The 21,097-nt window shown below is 44.5% G+C and overlaps 1 protein-coding gene across 10 annotated transcripts in view; it reads left to right on the forward strand.

Annotated features, from left to right (window-relative positions):
• sdk2b (sidekick cell adhesion molecule 2b) overlaps positions 1-17,578 on the forward strand; it is a 286,226-nt gene extending 268,648 nt beyond the window's left edge. For 4 of the 10 annotated variants that reach the window (XM_085762330.1, XM_085762333.1, XM_085762332.1 and 1 more), the window contains exons 41-46: positions 783-947; positions 1,122-1,262; positions 2,928-3,087; positions 9,305-9,434; positions 14,555-14,611; positions 15,243-15,892. In XM_085762330.1, coding sequence (XP_085618456.1) covers positions 783-947; positions 1,122-1,262; positions 2,928-3,087; positions 9,305-9,434; positions 14,555-14,611; positions 15,243-15,665 — 1,076 coding nt within the window. In that variant the 3' untranslated portion in view covers positions 15,666-15,892. Of the gene's footprint in view, positions 1-782; positions 948-1,121; positions 1,263-2,927; positions 3,088-9,304; positions 9,435-14,554; positions 14,612-15,242 lie in introns of all 10 variants that reach the window. The other 6 variants (XM_085762331.1, XM_085762337.1, XM_085762334.1 and 3 more) reach the window with 3 other exon arrangements.
• Positions 17,579-21,097: the final 3,519 nt, after the last annotated feature.

Raw genomic sequence — 21,097 nt, forward strand, 5'->3', positions numbered from 1 at the left:
GAGTCTGTTCCCCGGTATTTTAATGGCTTATTGATCCAAGCGCTGCAGTTTAGACAATTGGCATCCGGTTTCAGCTGTGATTGACATGTCGGGCAGGATTAAGAGGGTGATGGATGGTCGGAGGCTCACAGGGGAGGGAGGTGTGTTTCACAACTTTTAAGTGAAAAGAAACTAAAGAGGGCAGTTGGAGGATAATGTATATCTGAGGGTCAGTGCCCAGGGGACACGGAGGATGGTTTAACCAGCCCCAACACACGCCCATTCCCCCTCATCTTCTCCTAATGCCTTCGCCAAGGGCCATAACTCTCTGCGGCCTCATATAACTTGATGACTTGTTTTTGTCTCCGGATCAAATGACACCAGCTTCTCTAACTTTTGCCAGAGTTGAGCGGCATGACAGATGAACTCTGGTGCTTGTTTATGTTTGTGTGCCCCATTAAAAGAGTCAAACTCACACTGATGTTTACAAGCAAGCGATGTGTAATAAATGGCGTCTGACAGAATTTCCAAAGCCAGCAGTAAGCCATCCGACGTGGCTTCATTTGAAATATGGCCGCGCCACTGTTTATGATGTAGATTTGGTTGCTGTAAATTTTACGGGAGCAGTGAAATTGATGGATTGTGTAATATTTGTAGGAATTATGAATTACCCTGGGAGCTAGCTGCCAGCCAGGCCGGAGCCTTATATCAAACAAACAAACAAACAACCTGTTAACAAAGACATATTGTCATTTATTTTTTAATCTTTCTCAATTCCCATGGTTTCCTCTGACCTCTTACAGATGAAGGATTGTGGGATATCTTAATCAAGGACATCCCCAAGGAAGCGACGTTACACACGTTCAACATGGACATCTTAAAGCAAGGCGTTAGTTACGACTTCCGGGTAATTGGAGTGAACGACTACGGCTACGGCTCTCCCAGTCTGCCCTCTCCTTCTATATCTGGTGAGCTTTTATGAGTTTGTTGAAAGAAATTGAAGCGCATTCATTTTCAGACTAAATTAAATTCCCCGAGGTCGTTCAGACATCACAGAAACATGGCCAGATGTCTTGAGCAGCAGCACATTCCAATTTTAACTTTTTTTTTTTTCCTTTTTTTCTTTTCTTTTTTCCATTTAGCTCAAAAAGTGGCACCTTTCTACGAGGAGTGGTGGTTCCTGGTGGTTGTGGCTCTGGTGGGACTCATCTTCATCCTGCTGCTGGTTTTCATCCTCATTATCAGGGGACAGAGCAAAAAGTATGCCAAGAAGTCCGAATCAGGTGAGTGCACACAATTTCACAATTAAATGGAGCATTTAACAGTTATAGAAGCCTCGTACCTTTCTTGTTACCCAGTGGCACGGAGGGCCAAGAATCTGATGACTTGACTTTTTCGAACACTTTTATGCGAGGAGGACTTGATGATTTGCAGTTTTCCAACACAGAGCAGTGAACTTGAGCTAACTTTTCTCTCGTGGGGTATGTTCTGATTTTGAATGAAACAGATAATTGACTGAGTAGCAGAGGAACAAAAAAAAAAAGGCAGGGGAGGGAGGGAGAGAGAGGGAGAAGGGGGCATACTTGTCCATTCAGTGCAGCTCTGACATCAGCGGGTATTTCCCTCAGCTCAGCACTTCTGCAATGGCTGTTTAGCTGCCAGGCGGGAGAAGGGAGGGGGGTCCCTGCGGGTCACTGCCCATCTCTCTGACTGACGGGAAAAACAAGAGGTTCCTTCTCACTCCAACACAAAGACACTCTCAAAGCCTCCATATCCCCCTCTAGGAATCTGGCCCGGGCCGCTGGACCTACCCAGCGGTCTTTCTGTTTCTGTGTGTTTGCGTAACCACCAATTGACCTCAAGTAGCCCCAGGAGCGACCGCGGAGGTCCTGGTCCGCCATAAGTCTTAGGGATGACTGAAAGTGTTTTTAACCTGTAACATGGCGAGCGCCAGCCTCCCCAAACATTAATCTACCGTAGAGCAGCGTGGCAAGCTGTTTGATGAATCATGGGGGGGACGCTCGGAGTCGAGGCAAAACAGTTGTGTAACTGCCCATTTATGTGTGATCCACTGACAGTGTTTACACTGAGAGTCATGCTCATTTATCATATTCTGGGGTGTTTTTTTTACATGCTTTTCTATGACTTGGTGTCATTTGTAGCCTTGAATTTGTGATGTCACTCTATAGGGAACGTCCTCATTAGTTTTTATAAAATGTCTCTATTCAATGTTTAATCTGTAAATTTTCCATTGCAGGATAATATGGTGTATTATTTCATATATATAATTTTTTTCTTCCTGGTTTTTTAATAATAAGTCTCATTGTGTGTTTTTATTGAGAAATAGAGCTGTAAGGCTTGAGTCAGACTTATGTGCTGTGGTTCATCATTTGGGGAAATGGGTTTATTTGCGTTCTTGCCGAGAGTTAGATGAGAACTCAGATACCGCTGTCTCTGTTAAAGTAAGGCTGCAGCCGGCAGCCAGTTAGCTTAGCCAAGAAACAGTGCAGACAGGGGGGCTGCAGCTAGCCGTGCTCTATCTGAAGGTAACAAAAATCCACCTCTCACCACCAGCACCTTTAAGACTCACTAATTAACACCCCAGGCTAGCTTCACCCCCCTGTTGCCCCTGTTTTTATGCCATGCTAAGCTAACCACCTGCTGGCTCCGGCTACATATTTGTGTTGTTAATCTTTTCATCCAACTCCAGGCAAGCAAATCAGCATATTTTCCAAAAACTGAAAGATGAACTATTGCTTCAGGCCACAAGAATGAGTTAGTGGAAAGTTTACCTGGACTTACTTCCATGAAACTTAAAAAAAAAACAACCAAAAACAGTCAAGTCTCAAGGTTTGACCTGCTAAAAGTGTAAAAGGAAAGGCATGATTCATTTCCATCCATCCTCCCAGACACTAACCTGCGTGTCCGTCTGGCCTGTGGTCACACAGTGTCTCTATACGTGTGTCCAGGTAACAACTCCAACTGCAACGCCCTGACGCACGGAGACATGGTGAGCCTGGACGAAGGACGCTTCCCCGCTCTGGAGCTCAACAACCGACGGCTGTCCGTGAAGAACTCTTTCTGCCGGAAGAACGGTGTCTACACCAGGTCAGTGACCCGCACGCTGTCAGCTTTTAAACAATATTTAAATTAGAAGCTTAGTTTAAAGGTAAAACATTTTAATAATTGCATCATGTGTGGAAATATCTCTAAATATCTTTCAGCCTCTTCCTGAAATCCATTCTTCCTGCTTCTTAAAAGCAGCAAACAAACAGATTTGTGACAGATTCGGTTTTAATGAGCTTCCTTGTTTGAGTGAGTCTCCAGCTGTAGGACATGCAGCATGCTGAGACCGTGGCCTTGTTTAAAGCCAATCACTCAGACTGACACCTGCACTCAGAAAAGCTGCGAGAACTGAGTCATACGTGCTCGTCTGGATGAAGACGGTGGACTCTGCATTAGATTATTAGAACCTGTTTAGGTAAGAGGTGCGTTCAGGGACAGCTGGAGACAGGCTTGTAATAGTTTGGGGTTATAGTTCATATCACAGCATCAAGAGACAGGTGCGCTCCTCTCTGTGTGTGAGTCTCCAGGTTCACATTATGAAAAATATATAGGTTTGTATTTGTATATGAGAATGTGATACATTTGTTTGGATGTGTTTATCTGTTTATGTACAAGTGAGTGTGACCTTGAGGACAAATCAAAGCAGGCCCAGGTCTTTGAGGAGCTTCCAGGCAGCTTCCTATTATATCCTCCGGCTTGAAGAGAGAAGGCCAGGAGGGGAGGGAGGGGTGGGGGTGATGAGGGGGGTGAAAGATGTACTTTGAAAATCACCACTCTTTCAACTCCCCCGCCTATAGAGTAGGAACTGAAAAAAAAAAAACGCAACACCTGAGCCTCCGATTAGAGATTAATGCCACATCTTGATCTCTGCTCTCGGAATACCAAAGACAGGATGAAGTCCTCCCGCTTGATACCGGGATCAGAAATCAAACACATTCTTAATCTCGCTGTAGTTATTCCGATTCAGAGCTGTGTCGAGACAGCTCTCGCCATTTACTGCTGAATTTGGAAGGAGATTTTCCCCTGCGTGGAGATCGTTTGTCCAGAGCTTAACACAAGGGCCGATACGCGTGGCAGTGAATTCAATCAGCATCGCAGGGAAATCAATGCAGTTCACTTTTGGTAAGTGACAACTTAATCGGTCACTACTTAAACTGCCAATATCCCTCTCTGGCACTGTAGAATAGCAACACACACATAACATCTGTTGCATGGTTTATATACTGTAAGATATTAACAGCCCAAGCACATAACAGAGAGTGCAAATGTGTTTTTAGAGCTGCGGTTCAGTCATTCAAGAGACGAGTGTTTTTAACCGCTGTTATGATAAAGAGCGGGGGATTAGCCGCATCGTTCCTGTGTGGCTTTGTACCATTCTCTTTAAGAAGTTTGAAACCTACTTTGACACACTAGTTTGGGGTTTAAGGAGGTCTTGGTGAAGTAATTCAATGTAGATTAACATGGTTTTAAACGCTCTTGAGTGACAAAGCTCTTGAACACTTCAGACATGTTAATAAGTCCCCACAGGCGACTGTAGCAAGAGGAGAGCCTGATAATGAGTAAAGACCGGGGGCAGATTTGATTTCACCCCCTTGGTTCTCATTTCTTACCCGACATACTGCTGACTGAGTTTTGCTGCGAGAGGATTAAGTGGACCCTTCTCCGCGCGAGGGAGAGAGCTGATAAATAATTTACGCTCGGCTCGACAGCGACAGCGCATGAGGGTCAAGGAGAAGGGCTGAAAGTGGGCCGAGCTTCCTCCAATGTTTTTAAACAGGCAGTTTATCATAATGTCCCAGCGGGCTCACACACAACAGCGTTACTTCACAGCGGCTCCATGCTCTTTGTCTGACTGTTTCTTGAGGTTGGGGTGGTGGTGGTGGGGTACTCGGCTGAAAGAACTGCTGAGGAATTCAAGTTGCTAAAGGTTACGGTGGAGAGGGCCGCTGGGGAGAAGAGCGCAGATTGGAATTAAAGAGATGTGATTAAGAGTTTGCTGTGATGTTTTGCGAGTTGTTCTGAGTCTCAGAGTTGCATCTTCATCGACGTCACGTGTGCTCTTGTGTAAAGTGTTGTCGGGGAACTGATAATAGAAGGATGCTGCTTGTAAACACACTATAACGGTTAGATGATTAATGAACAAACTATTGGACCTTTTCTATGATTTATTTACATAATGAATTCTAATATTACCTCCAATCACTTCTTAATACATAAAGATGAAGTAATTGTAATTAGCATATAAAAATGCATAAATGCGCCAGGGAAAATGAGGATGAATTATAGTGTATAATGCATATCTAAATATGTGGAGCATTTGCATTAGCATCTATCCCCCCATCTGCTTGAAACTGTGCACATTCATCAGATACACTTTCTTCTTGATTTTACCTTGAGTGGCAGCTGTTTAGCACTTCCTCTTATTCCACTTCCTCTTATTCTTCTTTATTTATTTGCTTTTTCCATTTTTCTGTACTTGAGTTTCTCTTTACCTTCAGTTCCCTAATTACTTCAGAGAGGCTATTCTGAGCCTTGAATAGTAAAGTTACTCCATTATCTCATGTGTACTGTAGTTTACATATTAGTCTCCACACCTGCTACCCGCTGCAATATTCAGATGAAACAGACAAAATAAAACACAGCCACAGCCTGTTTTTTTTTTTATTTTGCTCTTTTTATGTTTTTCTTTTTCCTAAACAATAGCCATTTCAAACATTTCTGTGCTTTTGTAAGATAAATATCATTTGGTATGACCTGACATGAGCTATTGAAATGCTAATGAAACATTTTTTAGTTTTTAACTTTCATGTCAGTTTAAAAAACGTATACAATAATACTCACATTTTCCTGCTGTTTCAGTTTTAGTTTGGAGAGTACTTGAAGAAAAGACAAAACACAGACAGTAAATAAGGTTCAGATTATATGGAGGGCTTCAGATCACTTCACTGTGTCCGTATCATAGCCAGACTCCACCAGAGGTCACATGTATCTTTCTTGAGTCTCAAAGAAAACATTATTTGCTTTGTGAGGTCAGGTTTAAGCCAATTATCAGTCGGCTACTTTCTTGTATTTCCCAGCATTTTTAAAGAGTAAATAATTCATCTGTTCACTACTCAGCAATTGGAATAATTATTCATTGATGTTGTGTTGTTAGCTGTAATTGCCCAGTTCCACCATGATATATGAGTTTTTCATAATTCATTAAAACTGAGCTCTCACTTTCTCCAGCAGACCGGAGGATTTAACCAGTGCAGTGACAGCAGCTCTCATCAAACACGCAAACACACACACACACACACACACACACACACACACACACACACACACACACTCTTGAGCTCTGTTGAACATCCTCAAACATACACACACTCTGAGACATCACACAAATTAGCAGGATTGCAGTGCATTGTATGCGCTGTACATAAGTGGCTCTCTATGTTAGATGTTCCACTCCTCTGCGCAAGTGAAATGAATTAACTCTTAATCTAGTTTAATATAACTCATCGAGTGTAAGTGCATTTACTGCTTGCTTTGTGATTTCCCTGCGGAGTTTTCCATTTTGTCCGCCACGGCGCTCAAAAACACCACCCCTTGTGAAAACGGCTGGAATTTACCCACAGCATTTTTGAAATGCTCTCAAAAGCATATTTATTTGGAAAATACTTATGCAAATGTGGTTTCGACGCGTAAAAAGCGGCTGTTTGTGCTACAGCAACTGGCGGCCGACACCGCGGACTGGAAAGTCAACAGGAGTCAGTATGTCCCAGTGGTCTGGGCCAAACCAGCACCAATCAGCAGAAACAGATGGGTGTTTGTTTAGCAGGACTGGGGAACACTGGAAAATACAGAGGAGAATAAGCACAGAGAAAGTTTCTTCCTTTTTTTTCTTTCTTTCTTTCTTTTTTCTTCTCATATTTACTTAAAGAAGCCCAGACAAGAGAACACCATTTTAGGAATTGTTTATCTAGCCCTCATTTTTCCTCATTCCTTCTTTCTTTCAGCTTTCACTTTCACTCAACACCTCTCCACCACCACACACTCCCCTTCAAGGGGGAATCCTCCCTTTACACATCCCCAGGGCCGGTCCAAGGATTTTGGTGGCCCTAAAAAAGATTTTGTTTGTGGCCCCCAAAACACTCCAAGCTCAAACAACAACTGAATGAAGAGACACACACAGTCATGTTTATGTGTTAAATGAACTGAATTGAACCCCGGATGGCACCTTTCTGATCATGTGCCCCCCCTAAACAACAGCATGGAGCCGGCCCTGCACATCCCCAGTACTTAAACTATTTAAACCCACACCTGAGTGACACATCTAATCACCGCAGCATGCAGCGGACAATTTAATCCTCGCCATCATTCAGGTAGGCACTGATAACATTTGCCAGAGCAAAAAAGCCTTAAGGCTGCCATTTGTGTAATGACCCCTTGAGCGCCGCACAAGTTCAATTTATAATGTAGTCACAAGGGCCCGATGGTTTGACATTCCTCAGCCCACAGTGAGGAGCGAATCAGGGGGAATCATTCATTCCAGGAGAGACTGACTGTAGGCAGCCGTCTCATGAGTGTCCCATGATTTTCATCAAGCCCAACTCCTACACACAGAGACTGCGATACATGTGAAGTCGAAAAGGAAGCGCCGGCTGCTGCGTCTCAGACATGAGTGGGAAACGAAGGAGACGCGCAGTCATCACATAGTCTCATTTGCTTGTTTGTCAGAATCGGCTTCAGTGTCATCCTTCAAATGAAGGATGTTTTTTTTTTAAGGATGATTATGACAACTTTGGTCTCATTTGCATAATTTTGGCCATCATCTCTGTCGCTCGTGATGGCGTTGTACTCAACAAAGTAATTATGGATTTTTAGAAGCGTGGTGACATTAATACAGCGAGACAGACGGGGGGGTTAGAGGATCAGACAGGCTGTAAACAAGACACTTATTCCAAACATTGTTTGTTTTCTTTTCCCCCTTGGCAGCTTGTCTTTTTCAGTGTTGACAGTAGAGACAGACAGAAAACATTGAAGGGCGATATGGGTGAAGTGGTGATGAGAGAAACATACAACAAAAGAGTCCCAGCTGGCATCAGGCTGCTGTGTCCTTCGACACGAGGCCACAGTTGTGGGTAATGTGTACGATCACATTTCAGCCACAATATCTAAAGCATGAAACCTAAAGGCGGCTTCAGCTGCACAGGGCGAAAACCGTGTGCAACAGTGCGATTAAAGGTTGGTATTTATTTTACCATAAAGCATCAAGAGTTGCATCAACTGGGGCATTGTGTACTGTAGTTCAGTGGGTAGAGCAGTGGCCCCATATACAAAGGCTGTCATCCTCGCCACAGCGGCCCTGGGTCGATTCTTTCTGTCTCTTTACTGTCCTATCCCTTAAAGGCCTTAAAAGCCCCCCAAAATATATACTTTAAAGGGGACCTGTTATGCTTTTCCAGGTTTTCAGACTTTTAAATATTTAAAATCACACCTGCAAACTGGTCACCTTTTAGCTACAGTCACCTTTTTTATGTCAACCAGGGTAGTAGAAGTGAATGAAGAGGGTTTTAGTTTTGTAACTTGTCACCTTTTTCACTACTCCAGAGTTTGTAGGTCTGAAAATGTAGGATGCTTGTTCTAGAGAGGACGTGGAAGTGCCATATCATGAGGTAGGCGTGTGTTGTTTCAGGCAGAAACTCTGAACTGCTGCAAACGCTCGAGTTTGGAGAGGTTTTTCTAAAGTCTCATTTAGTAACGTCACAACTTCCGCTGAAGTTCCCTACTGTATACGGCAACTCTCCTGGCTCAGTGGTAATATGAGAGGAGGCATGTCACTATGCAGCAGCCCCTCGAGAGTCGGCGTGGTAGGAGGTGGGGGGTGGGGGGTTGGGGGAGAGCCAGGAAAGAGCCAGAATGGAGGAGTACACAGACTGCTTGTATGCGATATTTATGGAGTTTTTTATTGATTGGAACTTTCAGTAATGCCCCACTGGGGTCCAATATCATATTAAAATCCCCTGAAATGAGCATAATAGGTCGTCTTTAAGAGAAGGGTTGACTGACACAGACGATGTGGGTGAAACCTGCGTCGTTGTGTTGGTCTGAATGGGATATGAACCATCATGATAGCATCATGTTATGATGGGAAGAAGAATGTCAAAGAATACTTTTTTTTTTACTTTCAACTCTCTTCTCTCTTCCAGCTCGCTACATCACTGTAAAAACTGAAAGTCTCAACTTATCAACTTATTCTGTATCTCTCACCCAGGTCTCCTCCCAGACCCAGCCCAGGCAGCCTTCACTATTCCGACGAAGACGTCAGCACCAAGTACAACGACCTGATCCCAGCGGAGAGCAGCAGCCTGACCGAAAAGCCCTCCGAGATCTCTGACTCGCAGGTGCAGTAGCAGCTTCCTTCCTGTCCCGCACTGTCTCGTATGCTTTCTCCGTATGTAAAACGTCCTCTGTCCGTCCGTCTTGTCTTGTCTTGTCTTGTCTTGTCTTGTCTGCAACAGCGTGTATCTGCTCTGTGTTCTGTGTACCTGTCTGCAGTCATGTGCGCAGTCATCTCCGCTTTGCACCGTCAGCCGTTGGGTGTTGTCGTGTCAGTTCATACCGTCCACATGGTCGTCCCCTCTCTCTGTCATCCACCTGGATGCGTCTGACCTGCCGGGGCGTTGCCGTGGCGAGCTGCACGGCCGCACATGGAGAGAGAGGAGAGATTAATGACTTTGCTCACTGGTGGCAAAGCAGTTTTTAGGCCGGGCGCTGACCTGTGGAGAGTGTTGTCTGCAAAACCTCCACCTGAGATCCAAGCCACTGCGCTCAGCCACAGCAATTTTTTTTTTTCATCTCAAGACGGAACGGCAAAATTTATTTCAGCCAGTTATGTAACGGAGGTTGCCGCTCCTTGATACGCAGCCTCTTCCAACTTTCCTGCTGAATTTTCAGCACATAAGGTCAGAGTCAGTAAAAAAAATCATCTGGGATACTGTACTGGCTTTTCACCCTGGCTCTTCCTCTGTGCTGGAGCTAAGCCTCATTAGCGTTAAAATCATAGTTTTCAATCTTGTGTGAGTTTTCGGGTCCTCTGAGCCGCCACTGTCAGGACTGATAGATGACTAACAGCTTTTTTGCGAGAATGCCGAACTTGTGGCATTTGCAATGCGCTGAGCCAAACTACTTTTACCCATCGAGCCGGTGTAATTTATAAACTGTGCCTTTTCTCTCTGCCTCTCTCCATCTCTCCATTGATCCTGAGTCTGCGTGCCGTCCGCCCTCATGTCTCTGATTTTCATAGTTTGGTCTTTTTTTTCCCCCATAATGGATTTCTCATTCATTCCCCCTCCTGTGCTTTGATCGACATTGTTTCTCCCCCTCTGTGCATATATGTTGTTTCTGTTTTTGTGTATTTCACCTCCTGCCCTTTTCAGCTCCCTGGTGGTTTAGGGCTGAACCGGCTTTGCAGTCCTCTATAGTCAGATGAAAGCACCAGGGTCCTGAATTCCTGAATTCTCTCAAACTTTTCCTTTCATCCAGGAATTCTTCACTCGAATAGCTCCCAAATTATCTTAGAGCCTCTTTCAGCTAAGTACATCTCCAGCTTGAATTCTCGTCTCTCCTCACCTGACCTTATCCAGACCTAAGTCCTGTTTCCAGATCAAATGAAAATCTCCCCACAATGAATCGCTACGGACAGAACCTTTCGCGGCGTGACAACATCCCCTCAAAAGAAGCATTTCGCCATTTCACCACCTGTCTGACATATCTAGCGTTCGCACTTGTGCGTTGTCAAACACGGCCTTAATGTAGTAACCCCCCCCACCGACGACGTCTGCCTGCTGCCACGCCGCACATCCAAGGTGCTGACGTTAGCTTTGATGGGATAAAACACACACAGAGGCCCCGACTGTTACGCCGCGGCTCCGCTGCCATACCTACTGACAGGCCACCGTATCAGCACCCAATGGCGCTTTGGAAAAATCCAGGAATGCTCTTTGAAGTTTTATTGAGAGGATAACTCTGAGCTATCAGTACGCCATTGTGCTGTCTGTCCTCATTAATCCCCAGGGCCTCCACCAGCAGGTATAAGTTGACTATTGTACTCCTCCTCAAGAGGGGATTTAGAGGAAGCTAACATTGACTTGGCAAAGCAACAAGGCCACCATTACAGCTCTGCTGCCCTGCAGGTAGACGCCTATTGACTTTTTTTTTTTTTTCCTCCCCTCCGGCGTAACATTGCTGTCTCATTTTCTAAGGTTTGTCTCCGTTGCAGTGTCTTTGTGTTTCATTTTAGGCCGAAACCAGTTGAAGACAGATGATCTCATTTCTGAGTCAGAGATGGATCGTAGATTATTTCTCTCTCTCTCTCTTTCTCTTTCTCTCTGCAGAGTGGCATTCTGTGGGAGAGAAATGAAAATGTCTGGTTTCTCTCACATGCCTTCTTTTCCTCCACCCTCCCTCTCTCTCTCTCTCTCTCTCTGCTGCTTCTCTCTGAGCTACTGTACTGGAGCTTTTCTGGCCCGTGCTCAACTGAGAATACCGTCTGTAATGTTTGGATTGTCTCTAGTGACAACGCACTGCTTTGTTTTGACTGGCCCTGGTTTGATGTGTGATGTCATACCCCCAGAATAAATGAAAATTAGGAGCCTGGATGAATTAAATCTTCTTTAATTATTTCATGGCTTGTGTACAGAGGAGAGGGAGGCGGGGGGATAGAGAAATGGCAAGAAAAGGAACAAATAAAAACTAAGTCCCTTAAACTACATGCATATGACATGCTGATGGAATAGATGGTGCACATGCTTCTCATTGCCCCTTATTAAAGTCAGTCCACCCGTCTTGGACAGAATTATTACTGAACAAATTCACAAATCCCTTTAATTATAATTGTTGTGATGAATCAACAGAGGGGAATGGAGCTGCAGAGGAGGAATCTATCCCTGCTTTGACGCTGGAGGCAAAAACGTCTCTTCCTATTCCCACTTTTCCTCCACTCTCTTTGTTTCTCTCCACAGAAATAGCTACAAAAATAAAAAATAATATGCACTGTGAATGTCTCTGGACTTTAATCCCCCTCTAGCCCCACATATACTGTTATTGTCTTTGCCTCTGGGGACCCCCGCTGCGTTCACTTCATCAATGAGAGTGACATAGACAGCCTCCCCCCCTCCTCCTCTTCGAAATAATCCATAACTAGAGGACAAAGGACTGACCCACTCTGCGGTATTGGGGTATGCATCAATGTTTGGGAATGGGGGTGGGGGAGGTGGGAGCCCTGCTCGCCACGAGATTGTTTTTTTCAAATCTTGTGCAGCTGGTTATATATCAACCACAGGGAAGTGAAGTTATTTACAAAGCATTTTAATAACCCGCTGATTTGAAGGTGTCAAATTGAGCCGCAAAGTGAAACAGTTTAAACGCCGTTCAAGCTGACGGCAGATGCTGAGGTCAAAGGTCAGAGTGCTTCAAGATAGAGTGTCTGAGCAGCTGCCTTATTTACTGATAATGACCAGTTCATCTCCAGTAAAACGGTACATATATGACCCGTGTCTGTTTCACCTCCATTTCCATGTTTTTCTCCTTGTTTCTTCACACTCTCCTTCTTCCTACATTGTTAGCGACTGTAAACAAGAACGTGGGGCAACTTGATTATGCTGCTGATAAAATAAACTACTGTCAAGAGGTTTCACCAGTTAATTAGATCTGTTTCTCTGCCTAATTTAACACCGTAATGATGAGAAAATGTTTAATAATTGACACTGGCAGGCTGGCATATGACTGTCTTACTCTACGCATAAACATGACAGCGGTTCCCTGGAGGCTGAAGTGCAGCGCCGCGTTTCATACCCAAAAGCCTGTTTCTTTCACAGGATCCAGCTTTGGTAATTATCTTGTAACGAGCCGAAGTTAGAAGCTGTTTCACCTGCGACGCTGCCTCCACAGGCCAATCTTCGAGCATCTTATCTCCACCCAAGCTGGATCTTCTGGAGTTAGTTCTGTAAAAGACAGGCTGGTGTACAAAACCCCACAAAAAAAAAAACTTGTACGTAGAACATTTCAAGAGTCAGAACATCTGTTGCGCACACTTTGACGGCCAAGCAGAGAGAGACAGGAGTGGGACACAAATTCACCGTGTCAACACTTGGTCTGCGCTCACTTTCTCTCCACCACACACACACACACACACAGCCAGTATGGTGTTTCATCTCTCAATGCAGTGTTAATTCTTCGAGAGTGAGGTAATACCACTTGAAGTGGCTCAGTATGTCTCTTCAGTCGGCTGTGAATGGATCTTGTTATGGTGTTGTTGTGTTGCTAAACACACTGGCATGATTGGAATGCTTTTTCGACACCGGTTGGCCTCAAGTGTTTACAACAATGTTAACAAATGGACACAAACACACGCAAACCAAACCAGCGACGCATCTCGCGCACTCTTTATTGAGAGGAGCGACGATGTAAAAGACAGTAGAGACGGATAAAATATGATCATTGTGATTGATTTCAGGAAACATTTGCTGTGGACACATGATCTGCCTTTGATTATTTTTTTGGAAAAGAAGAGAAGAAAGAGAAGGAGGGGGGGGGGGGCTTTGTTTAGAATCAAAGAGGATGAAAGATTGGGGTCGTTTTTCTTCTAATTCAACTGGAGCATTTTCTGTTTGGACATTTATAAACTCGGCTGACATGCAAGAAAAGAAAAGACCTTTATATAAGGGGAGGTGGGGGGTGGGGGTTGGTATAGGCCACGTCAAGGCAGAGGGAAATCTGACTCTGCCGCCATATGTGTCACATATGTGCTGTGCAATATCCAGCATGTGCTCTGGAGTATATTCTTCTTCCTGCAGTGCGTGCCAGCAGCCATGTTTCTCGTATGAAGAAGATGGAATATGATGATATGACGGGTGAAAGAGCGAAGAACTCTTTCTTTTTTTCTTTCTCTCTCTTAAACACTAAAGTTGCCTCTTTGCGAAATTAACCTGTGACAATTTTTTGGCAACGCCGACCGCGCATTAGTTCTTTGTAGGCCCGGTGATTAATCACAGGCTATAGCCGGCCAAATTGGCAGCTTGCTTTTATTGCAATTAGTTGACCATGAGCAATGCCCCCCCACCTCACCCCTTCCCCGAGCACTCGATGATCTCGTCGCTTTTTAGCCCCACATGTGGAATGCTGCTTGACGTGAATACAATGGTGCCTGCAGCAAGGTGGAGGGTCAGTGACAAGAATGCGCCGAGGATCGTGATCATTTCTCTTCACAGAGCGGAATTCAAACTGACTGGAAACCTTGAAACACGGGAGAAAAAAATAAAGCAAATTCCTCTTCCTTCTCATTGAATTTTTTTTTCATTTTTTTTTCATCCTTTATCAACTTTTTCACATCACATCCACACAGAAAGGATTTATACATATATATGTATACATATTTATGGTATTACCATCATCATGACTGGGCCATTTGAATCATTCTGTTATGGTGATGTACTGTAAAACCCATTGTTCTGTTCACCCATAGGAGGCGCTGGTGTTTTCATATGGGACAGGTGGCCTACATACACTTCCACTGCATTTGGTGAGGTTCCTGTGGCTGCCTGCTTTTCAATGTTTTTTTTGTTTTTTTATGTTGTTTTTTTGTTTTGTTTTTTTCTTAGCCTGATAGGTGACTGGTTCCTATTGCAACTCCCCCATCCAATCCTCTCCCTGAGATTCCCATTATGGGTTTTATGTGGTCCACTGTGCTAGATACTACGCCAAACCCCCGTCTTGCTGGTGTGGTGTGGATACAAAGATCTTCTAAAAAAAAAAGAAAAAAGAAACCCTCTAGATAAATTGACCTTTTGCCTTTGTCCGTTTTTCAGTGCACGCTTCAGTAACAAGTCATCCTTCAGTGATCACGCTTTGACCATCTTTGATTCCATCTTTGATTCCATCTTTGATTCCATCTTTGACGTCCATGTGTACCCGTGCTGTGTAGTAAATGTGCGTGTGCGTGCGTGGGCGTGCGTGTGTGTGCATGTGTGTTTGCTGTTTAGACAGAGATGATTGCAAACTGACGACTCTGCTCAGAATAATTCAATAACTTCATGTTCATTTACATTTATAGCCTCAGCATCTCTAACCGCTCCCCATGGAAACACTGCACCATCTTCCCCGTTGCCACTCCGTCACTCAGTGTTTTCCTCTTCTGCTCTCTCTCATCGCAGGGCAGCGACAGCGAGTACGAGGTGGACCCCAACCGACAGAAGACCCACTCCTTCGTCAACCACTACATCAGCGACCCCACCTACTACAACTCTTGGCGCCGCCAGCAGAAGGGCATATCCCGGGCGCAGGCCTACAGCTACACCGAGTCCGAGTCGGGCGAGCCGGAGCACTGCGCCCCGCCGCCTCTGCCTCCTCTACCTCCGCTGCCCCCCCAGCTCAGTTCGCCAAGCCCCCAGCCCCAGCAGGCCCAGGGCCAGCCCCAGGGCCAGGGCAGCCTGTTTAGGCCCAAAGGTAGCCGGACTCCCACCCCCTCCCAGCAGAGCTCCAACCCCCCCAGCCAGCACAGCACCCTCTACAGGCCCCCCAGCAGCCTAGCCCCAGGCTCGCGGGCCCCCATCGCTGGCTTCTCCTCCTTTGTGTGAAAAAAAAAAAAAATGCTGAAAGGGACACAGAAATGTCTGGAAATATCTGCCCACCCAACCTGCGTTGAAGGAGAACACAGCATCACATAACACGCAGTCGACCCAATCAAGTCATTTACATCTTTCCTTTCATCACTTTTCTTTGTTTCACATTATTTCTCTTTATGCAGCCTGGATACATGCAGAACAACACTATGAGACTTTTTGGAGCACTTTTTTGTGTAATGTGTGCAAGTGTGCCAGTGTAGACTTTTGATTTCTCTCACCGGTTGATAAAATACTCTCTGCTCTGCAACATCTATTCATTTTTTTAAATTTTATTTTGCTATTTGAACTATTTGCATGACTTTTTTCTTACATTTATTTCCCCTCCCTTTTTTTTTTCGTTTCTGTTTTTTGGAACAGAAGTTGAATGGTAATCTCTCTGATTCTGTACAAAGTCACAAGAATCTTTGGAAACACACACATATAAATATACATATATATAGTAGATGTACCTAGACGACAAAATCATGTCAGTGCTGACTCGTTGCATTGGCGGAAACTGATATAACAATATGATGGAGCCATAATGTGGAAGTGAAAAGGACAAAGTCTTTGTTTGGATGGCCTGGATGTAAAAACAAAAAAAGGAAGAGATAAAAGACAGACCTGGATGTTGGGGTTCATGCCAAATCGAACACATTTTTAACGTGTGGGCCGGGAGAGGTTGAAGCGGACGTTTTGGAGAAACAATCACGTGGTTTTCATGGAAACGACTCTCCGGCCTTTTAGCACACAAACACGAAGAGAGGTCGAAACGACATTTCGGTCCACGGCGGCAGGTCAAATGTCAAGTGACTGTGCTGTGCCTGAAGGATCCTGCGGATATATGAGTCTATATCTGTCCAAGTGAAAGTGTTTAAAGTCCTTTTTTTGTGAGTGTGTTACAGTGAATCAAAGATGCCTTGATAGAGAAACACTTATTTATGATATCTGGCACCAGTTGTGACTGAACTGCCGACGGTGCTTCACGACCGCAGCGGCCGGCCTCCCCCTTCGCGCTACGAGAGCCATCTCTTAATCCTGACAGATATGGGTGGTTGTGAATTCATTTGCATAACACAACCCATATTTCTCCCCCCTCCCCCCCCACCCCTTTTTGGCCGGCTCACAGATCCACTCATCGGTCTCGTTCTGCACGTCTACTGAAAACGCTTTGAAAAAGCAAAGAGTGTCGAAAAAAATACAAAAAAAAAAAAACTTTTCTGAAGTTGTGTGGGGACTGGTCACGGCCGCTGGTGCCGCTCAGATGTTCATGGTGTGATTCTGATAAGAGACAAAGAGGATTTTTATCTGCCCCCTCCACACCCCCCCACCCGCCCCACCCTGCTGATATAACTCCTGTGTATCACTGACCACAACCACGGGGCAGCGCTGAGCCTGCACCAAGAGATGATGTCATTGAATTGCCTCACCTCTTTTTCCCTTTTGCATAATCAACCGCTCTGTACTATTCAGGTGTGACTGTGCTGTTCCAAATGCTAATGCGCGTGCGTGTGTGTGTGTGTATGCGTGCGTGCGTGCGAGTGTGTGTGATTACACTTCTTGTGCGTAAGCTTTACAGATCATTCACTGTGTGTCTGGTTATAAAGAGACTGTCCTGCAGCAAACTGTAAACCTGCCTGGAGTAACGCCACACAGGGTCGGCACCGTGCAGGCGCACTCCTAACGCTATAGTGAAGACTCAGTGGTGTGTTACTAGTTTCCATAGTTCGAAAAAAAAGTTACAAAAAAAATCATCTACTTATTTTTTTTTTCTTTCTTTCTTTCTGTGGGGTGATTTCATTGTACGCAACAAAAGCTTATCATGCAGAATCTGAATGAATATATGATCACAGTACATTTCTGAAATAAATTATTTTTCAATGTTAGCTTCTGTGGTGCTCAATTGCAAACTGTACAAGGGGGAGATGCTGAAGATACAAGGATGGGGGGTTCACCTGGGGTGGGTTAGGGCCAGGGTTGGTTTGACACTTGGTTTTCATTACAAAGGCTATGTGGATGTGGATTGGATGGGAATATTCAAAACATTTAAAGCAGAAGTAAGCAGAAAGTTTGTGTTAATATAAGTCTTATATCTTCCGACAGCAATCACTTACATAGAGTGTTTGGTCCGAAACACGAGTCTGTCAGTCACTCTGCTCTGCTGTAAGCTGAGGAGAAAACTTTCCTTGTATCCTACAACCTTTATCCAATGAGGAGAGAGAATGGCATGAAGGGGCGGTCCTCTCTGTGTGTGCAGCCAAGGGATGCACGTGAATGTGGTGACATAGGGACGAGGGCGGGGACTGCTAACTCCATCCGCTGACAGGAAGTTAGCCAAAACGACCGTATCGCTTACTTCTGCTTTAACTACTGTAGCATTGACTAAAGCTACATTCAAACTAGTCCGATTCAAAATATTAAAAGTTGTATACTGTATATAGTTGTAATCAAAACATTAAAAGTTGTAGTTGTTGGATATAGGACATTTTACCTTTATCAAAAAAATTGCAGATCTTATGATTTGGATACAGCACATACTGTACTACAACTTTTAATGTTTTGATTCAGACTAGTTTTAATGTAGCTTTAGTCAATGCTACAGTAGCATGCTATATGGATAATTATTATCATTTTTGAGTGAAAATGAAAAAGCAAAAAAGACCATTTCCATGAGAATAATCAATTCAAACCTCTGAAAACTGTGCCTTTATTCATTTCAGTGCAGACCCTGACCCCCCAGCGTTAAACGGCCTCCACTACACACCATCGTCTTCTCTTTTCCACATTCGACTCACACTGAGCAGCTCTCCTTTTCCGCTGCAGACCTGCTCGCTGCAATCACCTCTCCTCAGTCCCGGTGTATGAAACAACATAAACACGGTGATTGCACAGCAGTGAGTCTCCTGTTCAGTGATGAATCTAACTACAGTCATTGAAGTGCACACACATCCGCCCCCCTGCCCTCCCGCCCGCCGCTGTCGGTCCACGTTACAGGCTTAAATGAAAGAATGTAAACACGATTACAGTGAGGAGCATAATCAAAACCATGGTTTGGCCTGATCGTGAGCAACGCACTGTAACTCGGTCCAGCTAAATCTGATTTCACCTTCTCGTCGGTACCTGCAGCGACACGTCCACACAAGCGTGGCCTCCTGTGTTCCTGTTACATGGAGCCGTTTTCACTCTGAATGTGGCTTTAATTGGTGTTTACATGAACAGCTGATGAACACCCAGGGTGCCTCACATCAGCCAGTTGACCAGAAAAGCAGTTTATACACCAGGCAACACAAGATCAGAGATTCCATGTGTGCATGTTTTGTGTACACACAGTGAGGATCTGTCGATGCCTAATTAGTTGATGAAATTCCACCTAAAATTAGTGTTTACTCAGGGCAGCCATAAATTGGATCATAGCAGGAGCTGTGAAATCCCGTTATCAGGTTTGAAATGTCCCCTCCTGACTTCTTCATCTTCCTCCTCACTCCCAGATACCCATAATGCATCAGCTCACCAGTCATTCTCCGGTCAGCTAAACTGACTCGGTTGGTGCTTTAAAACCCTTTAGACTGCACATTAAGTGACATCCGTATGTATTTGGGGCAGAGGAAATGTGTAGAAGAGAACTAAGAGACACATACTTGCACGACAGAAGCGCATGTACAGCTTCAGATGTGTTAGATGCTAATTGGATCACGGTCAACTCGATCCACGGCTAACCTACTAAACACATAGGCATGAGAAGAGAGGAGATTAGATGGGATAGGACAGAACAGGGAATTGGAGCGAGCACGTCCAGAGTGGCGGCTAATCCCTTTTTTGAAAACACATGGGAAATTTCCCTTTGACAGACGAATCACAGAGAGGAGGTTTTTTTTTCACGCTGAAATGTTCATTTCCCTACGTCTTTCTTTCTCTTTCTCTCCCTCAGGAAATGAGCGACAGAAAAGACCGAGCTGGTGGTCTCCTGTTAAAAAGGGAGACCATGGTACTAAATAGCCCTGAGCTTTGAGCACCCACAGTTGAAATATTAAAGGCTTCAGACAGAAGGTGTAGTTCAAAGGAGTTTGAAACCCTGAATTTAATTGCCTCATTTGTGAGCGTCTCTGAGGGTGGTTTGGGGATTTGAAGAGGATCTGCTGGCAGTTGGAGAAAGGACACTAATTTGAGAAGAGGGATGCTCCCTGAGTGCCGTTCATGAACGCCTTTCTAATGTACTGTTTGGTGGGGTGTTTAAATTGGTTGCTGACTTCATGTGCATTATGGGAAAGAGCACACAAACGCACACACACGAACACAAAAACGAATATAGCCATTTTGGTAAGTTAATTTGCCCTGCAGTGTGGATGGACACTAGTTTCCACAGCGTGTGGTTGAAGGAACATCCACTTAGAGATCCCAGGCAGGCGAAAAATTGTGAGATAAATTGCTGAAATCGTTGGATGAAGTCATATTTGGTCACTGGTGTTTTTATGTCCATGTTAGTTTGTCCACTTTTGCAAGTTTCCACCTAAAAAAAAAAAAAAAAGAGTCCCTCATGTCCTCATTTCGTACTGTATCCTTTCCAGGCTGTGTGCATTATATAACCCATAACACAAAGCCACACAGCGGAAGCCATAATTGAATGAGGGGCCCACTTCAGGGTAATGCACCATCAAAGATTTTCTGTTCCTGCACAGCCTCACTGAAGTTCTGAAGGATCCAAACAGAGCTGCCCATTAAACTCTGCACCGCTAATTGGTTCATTATGCAATATTAATAAGAGACCTGCTGATATTTACAGGTGGGCGAGCGATGGAGGCTTTAACACACAGGTGGGCGTCAGAAGGAAAAAGAGAAATAGTTCACACCTGAGGACCAGATGACTGCGACAGACCCGAGTTCACATCTCCACGACCTGAATGTGTTACACATCAGAGCAAGTTGTAAATTTGCTTTTTGTGTGAAATTAAAGGCTTTTTTTATGTCATCTGGAAATGGTCAAAAATAATTGGAGTAAAGGGCACGACACCCCCCCGCCTTAATTACATTCACAGATATTACGGGTTAATAGTGACATCAATGTGTCTGGACCTTTAATTACAGTAATGGGATACATTTGCTCTAATGAGGATGAACATCCTGCTGAATTTTATGGACTCTGCTCAGGTTCAGGCAGCACATTTATGATATTAAGGAAGTATTTTTGAAATCAGCCTCAAACCAGAATGCACTAACATTCTTGGCTGGTGATGTCAGGAACACCTTGTGGTATTTTTGATTTTATTTTCAGATTTGGCACTTCGCTTAAACTGATTACATTTAGATTTTGGCTGTCAAAGGTCAAAGTCACCGTGCCCTCACATCCTGTCCCAGCTTTTGTGACTCAGATACATTAGCAGTGTCATCACACAACTATCTCAAGGGTG

This window comes from Trachurus japonicus, chromosome 19 (assembly GCF_045865225.1).
Source record: "Trachurus japonicus isolate A0001 chromosome 19, Traja_1.0".
In the NCBI taxonomy this organism is placed as follows: domain Eukaryota; kingdom Metazoa; phylum Chordata; class Actinopteri; order Carangiformes; family Carangidae; genus Trachurus; species Trachurus japonicus.